General features: G+C 54.5%; 1 protein-coding gene across 5 annotated transcripts in view; it reads left to right on the forward strand.

The window, feature by feature from the left end:
* The first annotated feature begins 1,045 nt into the window (after positions 1-1,045).
* The window catches only part of ACVR2B (activin A receptor type 2B), a 34,967-nt gene continuing 22,343 nt past the window's right edge, over positions 1,046-13,669 (forward strand). The window contains exon 1 of one of the 5 annotated variants that reach the window (XM_086365947.1): positions 1,046-1,555. In XM_086365947.1, the coding sequence (XP_086222073.1) occupies positions 1,504-1,555 (52 nt within the window). In that variant the 5' untranslated portion in view covers positions 1,046-1,503. Of the gene's footprint in view, positions 1,556-6,221; positions 6,662-11,739; positions 11,972-13,669 lie in introns of those variants that run through there. The other 4 variants (XR_015150917.1, XM_086365945.1, XR_015150916.1 and 1 more) reach the window with 4 other exon arrangements.

Raw genomic sequence — 13,669 nt, forward strand, 5'->3', positions numbered from 1 at the left:
AGAAAGGTTGTGGCGAATCAGGAGGAGCCAGAGGACCATTTCTGTACCGAAGGATTCTGCCCCTCATCCCTGAGATGTGAGCTGGCTTTCCCTCTTTAGCTGGGAGCCTCATCTGCTGCTGCTGCTTAGGCGCTTCAGTCGTGTCCTACTCTTTGCAATCCTATGGACAGCAGCCCACCAGGCTCCTCTGTCCATGGGAGTCTCTAGGCAAGAATACTGGAGTGGGTTGCCATTTCCTTCTCCATCATGACCCTCCCAAGCCCTGATTGTGGTAAGGATGGTAGAAGCCGACACAGAAAACAAGGAGCTCTCAAGAAGCCATTTGGGGAGTGAAGAGGGTAGCAGAGACACTCGCTGGACAAGCTCCACTACGGGAAGAGCTGAGAACAGTTTTGAACGTGCAGATTAAAGCGGCAGTGGGGTGGGGTTAAGGGTAGAGAGGCGAGTCGCTGGAGGCCCTATTCCATCTGCCGCTGCTCTGCGGGGGCGGGGCTCCCACTCTCCCTCCCTGGGATATGTCCAATTTCAAGATCCCCAGCTGTGCCTTTGTGTGTGTTTGGGGTTGGGTTACAGACGTAAGAGACCACTTGTCATTTTAGGGAAATCAGCCTTTTTTTCCCCTGCAGATTAGTTCGCCTATCAATTCAGACACGACTCCTGTGGTTCACTGTGCCCTCCATCTCAGGTAGGGAGACGGAGGCGCAGAGGGGAATCCAGGCCCGAGACCGGGGCGACCCAGCCTCTCCGCGGTCGCAAAGCAGCATGCGTTCGGGAGCTTGGGCTCGAGTGCAAAGCAGGAATCACAGTGCCGTGGCCACGAGGTCCCGGGGTCCTGAGGCTAAGTGGTCCAGGACCCAATCCTGCCAGCTCGCCCTGCCTCGCCCTCGGGTCGTGCATTTTGCACACGCCTTCCAGACCAAGCCGGTCGGGGGGCGGGGCCTTCGTTTGTTGTTTATCTGCGGCCCCGCCCCCGAGGGGGGCGCGGACCACGCGGCCGGAGGGCCCGCCTCCCCTCCCCCTCCCCTCCCAGCTCGCCCGCCTCTTTGTATCCAACATCCGGGTTTCCCCGCTGGCTCGGCTCCGCGGCCGCGGCTCAGGAGCCATTTTGGACTCGGTTCAGCTCCCCTCCCCCCCACCCCTCCCCCCGTTCATGGCCCCTCCGGACTCGGCCCCTGTGCCCGGGGCCCGGGCCCAGCCCCGCCGCGCGATGCCTGAGTCGGGCGCGCCCCGGCCTGCGCCCCGCCGCCGCCCCCCGGCCCCCGCGTCGTCCCAGAGCCCGGGCCGAAGCCTGCGCCGCCCGCAGCGGCCCTGAGCCCGGCCCCGCCGTCCGGCCCTTGGAGCCTGCACGCTGCCGGGGACGAAGGCGCAGGAAACGCGCGGGGAACGAGGCCGAAGGAAGGAGCGGGAAGGAAAGCGCAGCCGCCGCCGGGCCCTGCGCGCCCCGGGAGCGCCGCGCGGCCCTGCCCGCGGGCTCCGGGTGTCCGCGGGGCGGCGCCGCGGAACATGACGGCGCCCTGGGCGGCCCTCGCCCTCCTCTGGGGATCGCTGTGCGCCGGTAAGAACGAGGCGCGGCATGGGGGGCGCAGGAAGGGCGCGCGGAGCGGCTTCGGGCGCCGCGCGGTGTTTACCAACAAAGGGCGGGCCCGCGGCCTCCTTGCCGCGCCACCTGCATCCAGCTTGCACCTCCCGGGGCGGGGACAGGGGGCGCGCAGGGCGCCCCGCTCGCTGATCTTGGCGGGGGGGTGTTGATCTTGCCTGTGCGGCGGCCTGCGGGGCTCCCGTTGGCGGAGGCGACCCCAGGGTCGGGGTTCAGACTATATGGGCGCGTGGAGCCCAGGGAGAGTGAGACGAAAATCGGAGCATGGGGAAGGTGGCCAAGAGGGGCGGGCAGATCTTATACGGAGGTAGTGGGATTGTAGGTCCAGCAGCGGCTGGGGGCAGGATTGCGCGACCCTCACAGCCACTTAGGTGTAGCGGAGCGAAGCGGGCCGCTTCACACAGCCCAGAGGAGTCTCCTGCACTCCACCCCACCACGTCTGCGTGGTGTTCTCCGGGAGGCGCGCCGTTGGCGCCAGCTCCCACCTGCGCCCGCTTTCCCTGCGGCGCCCCGGTACGCGAGGTGCGGTCACTCCGAGTAACTGCTTTGTTTTGAGGCACCTGGAAGAAGAGGTGGGGCGAGAAGAAAAACCAACAGGTCCTTCTTCGTTCTGACCTCTAGGAAAGCACGTGGCGGGGGCGGGTGACCCGGCTAGCGTTCGGCTTGCGTGCTGGCGGCTGAGGGTGGGTGGGTGCGGGTGTATATACACGCGGAGTTCCGCTGGGAGATCGCTTTTTTCCCTGGCCGGCGCACAGATTTTTCCTCTTTGAGCGGTACTGGGACGCGCCCTATTCTAGTGTGCGCGCGCGGACAGGCTCCGCACTAGGCTTCGGATGGCTCTGGGCAGCCCTGGGAAGCAGCGCATTAAAGCTTCAGGGAGAAGCCCGGGACGGTCTCTTAGGCTGGTGCGCGGCAGCCGGGGAGCTGGTCCTGTGCGTCTTTGTTCCCAGCCCCCATTACACATGCAGCGCGGGTCCCCTGCCGCCCGCGGTGGCAGCAGCTTAGAGTCTGGGAAACCCGCTAAGGGCGGGGCCGGGAGTGCAGGGGCGGGGCTGGGATCCCCGGGCTGCTGCGGGGGTGGGGATCCCGGATCTCCTTTTCCCCACTCCCACTCTACCGGCCTCTTTTCCGGTGTATCATGGCTTAGCCTTCTCCACCGAAGGCAAGTAACTTCTCCTTGTGGGGCTTGGGCTGCGTAACTTGAATGCAGCGACTGGAAGACTCCTTATTGGTGGATGCATGCGTTCTCAGTCTTGTCCGACTCTCTGCGATCCCATGAACTGTGGCCCGCCAAGCTCCTCTGTGTTCATGGGATTGTTCAGGCAAGAATACTGGAGTGGGTTGCCATTTCCTCCTCCAGGGGATCTTCCCGACCCAGGGAGCCAACCTGGATCTCTTGCATTGGCAGGCGCATGCTTTACCACTAGCCGCCTGGGAAACTGCCCCTTATTGGTACTTGGGCACAATATGGAAGGGGGTCATGGGTCTTTTGGAGCCATTTCTTGTGTCACAGAAGCAAAGTGTTGAACCTGTTCCTTTCTCTGCCTTTGAAGTTTTGCTTTGAGATGCTTTTCTCCCAAGTGAGATCTCTGAAGTGAAGGAAGACATTGGCCTTTAGAGGGAAGGGCTGCCGCTAGCCTACTTACTAGGCAAGCAGCGGCTCACGTGGCTGTCTCTGGATTCCTCCTGGAGGTGCTGTGGTCTTCCAAGACCAGGCCTTCAGGGGTGGCCTCTTCCCTAATTAACTCTTCTGTCCTGACCAGTCTCAGGTCCCCGCCTGATTAGGTGAGGTAGGGTGGGATTGGGTCCCTGGGATTTCCATGCTCTTCGCTGGCTTGGGCAGTGCTTGTGTGTGTGTGCTTAGTGGCTCGGTCATGTCCGACTCTGTGATCCCATGGACTGTAGCAAGCTCCTCTGTCCATGGGGATTCTCCAGGCAAGAATACTGGAGTGGGTTGCCATGCCCTCCTCCAGGGGATCTTCTCAACCCAGGGATCGAACCCAGGTCTCCTGCATTGCAGACGGATTCTTTACTGTAGGAAGGTGGGAGTCACTGCGTGTCTCTTGTGGTCCCAGTCCTCTGGTGGCCACTGCCTGACTTGTGAGGAACTATGGGAGGAGCCTCAGCAGACCCCGGTCGGGGCAGAGCTGGTCCTCCTGTTCCGCCATCCTCCTGGATGTGCTTCCTTCAAACCCTGGGCTTGTGGTTTAGAAGTACCCCCACCTCCTGGTAGAAGGAAGGTCTAGGACGGCACTGTCAAACAGAAATATAGAGGGAACCACATAGAAGACTTTAAACTTTTCTGGTAGTTTTGTTAATAAAAGGAAAAAGAAACAGGTGTGTCTTAGCCTCCTCAGGCCGCTATAACAAAATACCACAGACTGTGTGACTTAACTCTTTTCTCACAGTCTGGAGGCTGGAAGTCTGAGGTTAGTATGCCAGCATGGTCAGGTTTTGGTGAAGGCTGTCTTGCTGGCTTACAGATGGCTGTATTCTCACTGAATCCTCACATGGCCTTTCCTGGTGCTTCAGGTGGGGATACTGGGCGCACTGTGTTTTGTTTTATTTTGTTTTTGCTTTCACTAACCCCATCAAGGGGGCTCCACCCTCATGAACCTCTGATGTTTTGCAAAGACCCCATCTCCAAATCCCATCACATTGGGCAATAGAGTTTCAACATAAGAATTTTGAGGGGACATATTCAGCCCATAATAAGGGCAAATTGACTTTAATGGTATATTTTATTTAACCTAATGTATATAACAGTCATTTCAACTTGTAGTCAGTATTAAAACAGACTTTTTACGTTCTGTACTGTCGTCAAAATCCACGGCATATTTTATACTTGCAGAATGTCTCAGTTCAGACTTTGTACATTTTAGATGCTCAGTAGCCTCATTTTGCTAGTGGCTACCATATTAGATGATGCAGGCCTATTTGAAAAGGCAGAATGGATGCTGCAGTCATGGTATACAGTGCTTGATACAAGATCAGCCTTAGTGAGTTTTGCAAGTCTTCTGTGATCTGTGCCTGGCCAAATGTCTTTGGGAAACACGTCATTGGCTCTTGCCTTGCAGAGGATATCCCAGACACGCATCTGTGTATCCCCCAAGAATCCTGACTTCTGTCTGTGTGCTTGGGCTTTAGATCAGGGCCTGTGGGTTGGAGTATGCTGAGTGAAATGTCAGGGGCCCCTGGCTGGGGAGGAGGACCGGATTTCTGTCTGTCCCCAGAAAGTGCAAGCCCTGACTGCTCCCTGCTGTCCTCGTAGACAACTATTCTCCCACCCAAAGACGTGCTCCATTTCCTCGGGGGGATGTGTGTATGTAATGAGTGAAGTGACTCTCAGGCCCAGTGTAGTGGTAGCTCTCAGGGACACAGACCAGAGAGTTACAGGCCACCAGTACCCTTTCCCGGGGAAGGGTGTCCGTGTCCTTGTACCTGCTAAGCACTCCAGGCTCTGCCCTGGCCGGCTGGCCGGGCTGCCCCCTGGGGAAAAGCGGGCACTCTCCTCAGCTCTTACAGACGCTTCCAAGGTAGATGATGTGAGACACTCACCCAGCCTCCCAGGCTGTCCACCTGGGTGAAAACACACGAGGCCCTGATGGCCACCCACTACTCTGCAGGGTCTTTCGGGTCATCCTGATTCCCCCAGGTAGCACCTGGACTTCTGGCACTTAGCCTAAGGAACTTCCTTTCCGGGGAACCCAGTGAAGCACGCCCATCGTACACTCTGAGGATCTGATGAGAGCTGTGGATCTTTCCCCCAGGAAAATGCAAATAGTGCGTGTGAGAGTGAGTGCATACTCGGTGCACACTCACTGTTTGCACCGATACCAGGTAACTGTGGCCCCCTGGGTGGGATTTTGTGAAGGCCTGGCTCTCCGGCCTGCCCTGCCCATTGTTTCAGGGGACAACGTGCTGTCCTTGGCGGGCATGCTGCACCGGGCGGGTTCCACCTCCATGTTCTAGCCACTGCGCGTGACTTCTCTTTACTTCTGCCTTGTGTGACCCTGCCCACTGTCCACATGCCAGCCCTGGTTTCCTCCCCGCACCCCGCACCCCCACCCCCTTCTTCAGGAAGCCCTCTCTTGAGTGCCTGTGCATTCAGCCTCCTACCTGGGAACTTAGCATAGTGCAAGTGAGGACCAGAGTACCCTAGATCTATTTGTAAATACTGGCCCTTTACCAAAGACTGGGATCTGGGGACCTAGGTAGGCAGTGACTAATCTGGATCCTTCTTTTGAGAATGACACTGGACACACAGCCCTCAGGCAGGGTCCTGGCTGGCTCAACCTTGACACTGTTGACAATTTGGATCCCATGATTCTTTGATGTTTGTATAGGTGGGAAGGGGGGCGGGTGTCCTGTTCATTGTAGGATGGTTTGCAGTATCCCTTGGCCTCTACCAACAAAATGCTAATAGCACTTGTAATCCGGAAAACCAAAAATGCTTGGAGTGGAGAGGGCATAAATCACCTGATTGAGAACCTGATCTAGAATGTTCTCATGATTTTAAAGGGACAGAGAGTTGTGGGAGATCCCACAATACCATCCTCCTTACTCCCTCCCCCCAGCGTGCGGGCGCATACACACACAGTCACACTCTCCTCATAAGATTCAGGGCGGAAGGTTGGATTCTAAAAGTCTGGGAGATTCCTGCTTCAGCGTCAGGGTTTGGTTCAAATTTGTGCTTCAGGAGTGCCGCTGGCCACCGTGGAGAGAATCCTGGCGTCCTTGAGTTTTCCCAGAAGTGGTTCAGGTTTCAGGGAGGCGGCGATTGCGGGTGGCCGGACCGCCTGCCTGCCGCCCCCGCCCACCACTCTGAGTGCACCGCCAGGTTCGCATCTTGCCTCGCCCGCCCTGGCCGGGCCTCTGCGCCGCTCAGTGTCCCTGTGCGCGCACCTGGCAGCCGACGCGGGCCCAGCGGAGCACCGGGCATGCCCTCCCCTGCGAGCCCTGCGGGCGGGCCGGCCGCCGAGCACCCTGGGGAGCCACCGCCGCCCTGGGCCTGGGGCTCCGAGGCCGTGGACACCGGGGCGCGGGCGCCGCCTTTCCCCAAAGGTATGGGGCGGCTGCGCAGCTCCACCTGGGTCTGGGGAGGTGTGGTGGGCAGCGCGGCTGGAGGCTGGAGACCAGATGGGCGCCGGCACCACGGCCCCGACCCGGGGGTTGATCTCTTCCGGCGCCTGTTGGTTGTTCTTGGCAGACTGGCAGCTCCCTGTTCCTCCTCCCCTCCTCCCCCAATCTACTCGCACCTCGACTCCGGAGCCTTCTGCGGGGGTCTCCTCTCTGATCTTGAGATCAGCAAAATACACCTTGCTGAACTGAGCACTATTACAGAGTGGGAGGAAGCAGTCCCCAAAGCTTCAGTTTCCAAGTGCTCTCTGTCGCTACTGTGTGGTGTGTGAAGTGCTTAAAGGTTTTTATTTTGTTTGTATTTATTTATTTATTTTGTTGGTGTTGAGACTTTCTACTACCATCTTTTGGGTCTTCCCAAAGGGGACTTTGTTGCCGTCTCAGGATTCTTCATCTTTTTTCTCTTCCCTTCCATTCTGTCACCTGTTCTTTGTTCTGGAATAAACACCTCCCCCTTGTTGGGCTTTCTCCACCAAACTGCGGCCTGCCATCCCAGCCCCAGAGGCGCCTGGTCTTTGTGGTCCGGCCCCTGGATGCCTTGGTTGTTGGGTGGGGATGGGGGAGAGGGGAGGGCGCTGGTCCCTTCTGAGCCTGACGGTGAAATTTCTCAGTGCTCTCTCTGTCTGAGACTATGGTAGGCGCTGGAAGCTGGCTGGTAACGCAGGCTGATTGTTGGGGAGTTCGTTGGGCCTCCCCTGGCCCAGGATTAGTCTTGGCTTGCTGCATTTGGACAGCCCCACGCCTTGCCCTGGTTCTCCCTGTCTAGCTGTGCACATACATGTGCCTCTTTCAAACTCTCTCAGGGACTGGCGGCCCTAGCATGGGCACGTGATCGCTGGGAGTGGGTGTGGGAAAGGAAGGCTGCTGCCCCAGTGTGGGCGGATGTGAGTCCTCCTCCTCCCCAGGTGGGGTGTGCGTGGCTTCTAGGGGTCTGGCCTGCCACTCACTGGGGTGACTTCTCTCTGGCCGGTTTCTGGGCTGGAGCTGAGGCGTTTTGTGAGGTGCGTGCGTATTCTTGTTTGCAAACGTTCCTCTGCCGACTATTTCAGTTCCACTCTGACAACCAAGGAGGCTAAAATTAGTTCTGGGGAAGGAAAAGGAAGGCTGCTTGGAAACCCAAGCACTTGGCTGGAGGATGGAGGAGGCTGCTTCCTGGGGCTGGTGGCCCAGCGTTTCGGGGAAGATGTGACCAGACCAGCTGTTGTCTGTCCATCCGAGGAGAGGGAGGGGCCTCTGCTTGCCTCCTAGACAAGCACCAATGAAAACGGGAGGCTGACCTGGAAGCTGCTGCTCTTGAGTGTTGATGCCAGGATGTTTTCTCCCCCTGGCCTGTGTAGTGGAGCACAGTGTTTGCAGGTATGAGGACAATGCCTTTTAGCGTCCAGTATCACTGACAACTCTCCTTCCCCCTTTCCCCTCATTGACTCGGAAAGCATGCGTGAGTTCTCAGAGTCTTGGACTGGCAACCCTGGCTTGAGAAACCATTACTGTATTCTGTTTGAGAATTACCCTCCTGTCCAAGTTTGACATTCCCTTTGGGGCCTCACAGGCCAGGCAGACCAGAGCCCCCCTTGGAACCGCTAGCTTGGGTGGGAGTGAGTGCGAGCCTGCCGGCTTAGTTGCTGCAGTCACATCTGACTCTCTCTGACCCTACGGACTGTAATCTGCCAGGCTCTTCTGTGCATGGAAGTCTCCAGGCAGGAATATTGAGTGGGTTGCCGGGCCCTCTTCCAGGGGGTCTTCCTGACCCAGGGATTGAACTCACGTCTCTTATGTCTCCTGCCTTGGCAGACAGATTCTTTACCAGTAGAAAGTAGGGGTTAGAGGAGAGCCCTTGGTGCCCTGAGGGCAGAAGGGAATCAGGGTTCATCTGTTCTGGAGCTTAGAAAATAGAGGGGCAGAGGAGTCAGGTGAATTCTGGTTTCCCTTCCCACCTGGCTGGTGCCTCCTGTGAAGCCCCCACCCCGACCTGAGAGTGAGTCCTGCAGGACTCCGTCGGGAGACAGTCCTGTCTCCCTTCCCTGAAAAGCCCCTTCCAAACCTGCGCTCATCCTGGGGTCTCCTGGTGGGCCATCTGGGGTGTAGTTGATAGTAATAGTCACTTTGGCCGTAACTTCTTGTCCCATTTAAAATTTTTGTTAATTTTTAGTTTTATAAGTAACACATGGATTTAGTTGCAGAAATTTAGATATTACAGGGGAACCGAACCCATGGTCTCTTTTGCCAGCTCTGTCTGCCTTCTGAATCCTCCTCCAGAAATGAGCCTTCTCACAGTTGGTGGAGTTTAACCTGTGTATCTATAGAAGTATTAGACATAGAGAAAGACAGAAAGCTGTTTTTTTTCTTTTTAACCTAAAATGGTATTACCCTTTTTCAAACATTTAACTGAAGTGTAAATTACGTATATGATAGTGTAATTACTCTAAGTGACAGCTTGAGGAATTTTCACAAACTGAATATGCTGATGTCATCAGCATCCAGATGAAGGTGCTCGCCCCCTCCCCACTGAGCCCTCTTTTTCTCCATTCCAGTCTTGACCCCTAAACCCTGGAGGGTAACCACTGCCCTTTTTTAATAGCATATGTTAGTTTAGCCTGTCATTGTGCTTTGAAGTGTAGTGAAGTGAAAATCAGTCGTGTCCGACTCTTTGCCACCCCATGGACTATACAGTCCATGAAATTCTCCAGGCCAGAATACTGGAGTGGGTAGCCTTTCCCTTCTCTGGGGGATCTTTCCAACCCAGGGATCGAATCCAGGTCTCTTGCATTGCAAGCGGATTCTTATCAGCTGAGCCACAAGGGAAGCTGCCATTGTGCTTTAAAAGGATGTAATCTTGCAGGGTGAACGGTTTGTGTCCCCATCTTTTGCTCACCATGTTTCGTAACTTGCATCCACATTGTCACATGTGGTTTTCGTGGTGTGTGTGTGTTTTTTTCCCCCACTGCATGGCATGCAGGATCTCAGTTCCCCTGGCCAGGGATTGAATCTGTGTCCCCTGCAGTGGCAGCGTGGAGTCTTAACCACTGGACCACCAGGGAAGTCCCTGTCATGGCTTTTTAAGCTCAGAGACTTGCTCTGGCAGTCTTTTTCAGTGTTTATGCATCCACCTCAGTCTTTCTAATAGTGTGAAATTTCAGAGTTCAGAGATAGGCTGCGTTTTGTCTGGTCTCCTGTTGATGGACTTTCTGATTGCTCACAGTTTATGCAGATTGCTTGCTAAGGATAGATGACAAGAAGAGAGTTCGGAGTCACAGGGCATGTATGTTTTGAATTTTAATATAGATATCGAGAAACGATTACACACGGTTATGCTGTGTTGTGGTTGTGTATATGTGTGTTTGTGTCCCTGTGTAATGGTAGGTTACAGAGCTTGGAAATCGCCCACCTCACGAAGGGTGCCCAGACAGGAAGGATGTCCACTTCCAGTGACCTGGTGTCTGAGGAGCTCCAGAGAGGCTGCTTCCCACGTCTGAGTCACTGTGCCAACAGATGGAGGTGGCCGTGGACCGACCAGGATGCGTCCGGGTTCAGGGTGGACGTGCACGTGTGCGTCTGTGTGTGCTCACCAGTCAGGCTCCACGCTGCCTCCATGCCCAGAGGGGCTGAGGCTCTTGCAGAAGGTTGTGGGGGGCAGGCTCTGCTGGTGCAGCCAGTGCGTTCGGCAAGTTCTGGGCGTGGCCGGATCCCGTCTCACGTGTGGCGACAATGGAGGTAGGGAGGATGGGAGAAACTTGTAGAAGAATGGGCCTGGAGTCTGGGGAGAGGCTTTTCACAGCAGAAGGGGCTGCGTGAGCTTCAGTTCCTGGATGGGCGTGTGGCTTGTTCCCCTGCACCCTCTTCTGCCCTGACTGGCTGAAGAATGAAAGAGGGCAGGTTGAGATGGCTTGTTCTCCAAAGCCCCTGCTGTCCGAGTTCCTTCCCCACCATGCACTCTGTTCTTTCACTGCTGTTTTCCTGGGATTCCTTGTGTGAGCCCGCTTGTCAGGCCCTGTTTGTGGAGCTGGGTGTCAGTGGGTACTGTTTCTAGCGTGAGTGACGTCCCAGCCAGCTTTCCCACATTGCACAGGTGATGGGCGCTGTCTGGGTAGGAATCTGCTTAGGCTGCAGAATACCACTGACTCGGGGGCTTCAGTAACAGAAATTAATTTTCACAGCTCTGGAGGCTTGAAATCAAAGACCAAGATTTTGTCAGGATTGGTTCCTGGTGAGCTCTTGCTCCTTGGCATGCAGAGAGCTACCTTCTTGCTTGTCCTCACACAGCCTTCTCTCTGGGTGTGTCTCTTCCTCTTATAAGGACAGAATTCCTATTAGAGCCCCACCCATGTGGCCTTGACTGACCTTAATTACCTCTTCAGAGACCTTATTTCCTAGTACAGTCATATTGCCGGTTACGAATTTGAGGGCAAGGAGATGCAGTTCAGTTCACAAGAGTCTAAAATAATGAAGTTGGTTGAAAGGGGATTGTTTTGCCTTTGACTTACCCTTTGGAAGGGAAGTTAACTTTCTTCAGGACCCTGCTTTGGGGTCAGTGTTCTTGATTAACACTTTCTATGGGCAGTCTTTGGAGAAGGCAGTGGCACCCCACTCCAGTACTCTTGCCTGGAAAATCCCATGGACGGAGGAGCCTGGTAGGCTGCAGTCCATGGGGTCGCTAAGAGTCGGACACGACTGAGCGACTTCACTTCCACTTTTCACTTTCATGCATTGAAGAAGGAAATGGCAACCCACTCCAGTGTTCTTGCCTGGAGAATCCTAGGGACGGTGGAGCCTGATGGGTTGCCGTCTATGGGGTCACACAGAGTCGGACACGACTGAAGCGACTTAGCAGATTAGCAGTAGCAGATGGGCAGTCTTATCTGCACTGGTGATCTCAGTTGCCGTGTATGTATGGAGGTGTCCTCTTGAGCTATTATATATAGTCCTGAAAATATATTTAAAATCTGGGTCAAAGTAGATACGGAGGTTCCCTCTTTTGATGATCAGTATCAATCCTTTTTCTGAAGGCACCTGGAAAAGATGGACGAACAGAGAAAATACCTCCGGTTGAAAGCATTGTACAGCTAAGAAGATAGGGAATACCTACCAGGCCAGGATCTGTGTGACTGCAGAGGCCCTGGGTGGTGACTTTTACATCTGAGTCTGTTTTCAGTTCCACGTGGGCAACTGAGAGGCTGAGCCTTGCACTTGACACCCTTGCGGGGCGAGGAAGACAGGAATTGGAATTTTAAATAGAGGGTGAGTATAGTGAGCCCTTCTTTTTGGTTTGGGACTCCAAAGATATAGAGTGGAGGCGGAGCCAGAAGAAGACAAACTCTAAAGTGGGATGAAGATGTTAGGTGGTAGAAATCATGTTGCTTCTCAGCTTTCTGTGCAGCTAGTTGAGGAGTCCGTGTGGCCATTGGCCACTCGCGTATTTGCTTTCCGGCTTCAGAACTTTACTTCTGTGGTTCTTTGCTGTTCCTTTTGTCTTTATGGGTTTATGCCTTAAAAACCTTTTCTTTGCTGTGGTTTTAGTGGGATTACAGGAGGGAGCAAAAATAACATTTGTGTAAAATCCTTGACCTTTTATCTACAAGCTCTCTTGCCAGTGTCCTTCAGGAATGATGGGCTCTGGAGAAAAGCAGGTGTTGTGGAGAATGGTCCTGCACCCTTGTGTGTGTGTTTTTTTTTTTAATTGTATGTTTTAGTTTTGGCTGTGCTGAGTCTCCGTTGCTGCTCGGGGTTCTCTGGTTGCGGAGTGCAGGGCTCCTCTCTGGCTGCAGTGGCTTCTCTTTGGCGCAGGGCTCTGGGGCGCACGGGCTACAGTAGTTGGCTTCCAGGCTCCGGAGCGCAGGCTGAGCAGTTGTGGTGCAGCTTAATTGCTCCGTGGCATGTGAGATGTTCCCTAATCAGGGACTGAACCCTTGTCTCCTGCATTGGCAGGCGGATTCTTTACCACTGAGCCACCAGGGAAATCCTCCGCCCCCTCACTGGCCCAACCTTGTTCTGTGGGTGGTGTTACGGAATCATTTACAAAGTCGAAGTTGAATGTGACTCGAGGTGACCTCGCTTGATTTCTTGTTCTGCTGGCACTAGTCGTAAAGAACCTACCTGTCAGTGCAGGAAATGCAGGAGATTCGGGTTCCATCTCTGGGTGGGGAAGATCCCGTGGAGGAGGGCATGGCAGCACACTCCATTTTGTGGAGAATTTTGTGGACAGAGGAGCCTGGCAGGCTGTAGTCCAGAGGGTCTCAAAGAGTTGGATACGACTGAAGTGACTTAGCATGCAGGCTGATAGAGCTCCTCTTGTCAGCCTTGAAAACTGCTCCGAACTTGCATTTCTGGCAATAATAGTGAACAGAAGAGCCAAAAAACCTCGTTATACAAGACACATGGAAATGCTGGATAAAGTATAGCGAATATCCTTTTTAAATGTATATGCATACTTGCATGTATAAAAGAGGGAGAAGCAAGAGTGGGCTGGAAACTAGAGCTGTGCCCTTTCACTGGCTAAAGCTGCTTTTTCCTGAGGGACTTTGCCTCTTTCCATAATTTCAAGATGTGGGTGGTAGCAGGGTGTGAGGCGCAGGAGATAAGATGTGGAACTGAGACTGAGGCTCTCACATGATAAGATTCTGCAGGGTTATTCATTCAGTGAAAGTATGGACAAGAGGGAGCATTCTTTTGCTGATAAAGGGAATAGATGTATTGTTGATTGCTGGGGAGGTGGGTAGTTTCCTTTGAGAATTTGTAACAGATCTGTGTGCTTCCATGAGCTTGGAGTTGAAGTTTATACCATCTGTGTTTCCTGGGAACCTGACGTTGAATAATTACAGTGATTCCAGATTGGTAATGTCCTAGAGAATTTGGCAGAATTTGGCAGAAGCAAAATATAAATTATTTCTGGAAGTTTGCCCCTTCAAACTTGGCTTCACTTTTTATTCCCACAGAAAA

Source organism: Bos grunniens, chromosome 22, assembly GCF_055505025.1.
Source record: "Bos grunniens cultivar Pamir isolate PY7600 chromosome 22, Bosgru_T2T1.0, whole genome shotgun sequence".
Lineage (NCBI taxonomy): Eukaryota > Metazoa > Chordata > Mammalia > Artiodactyla > Bovidae > Bos > Bos grunniens.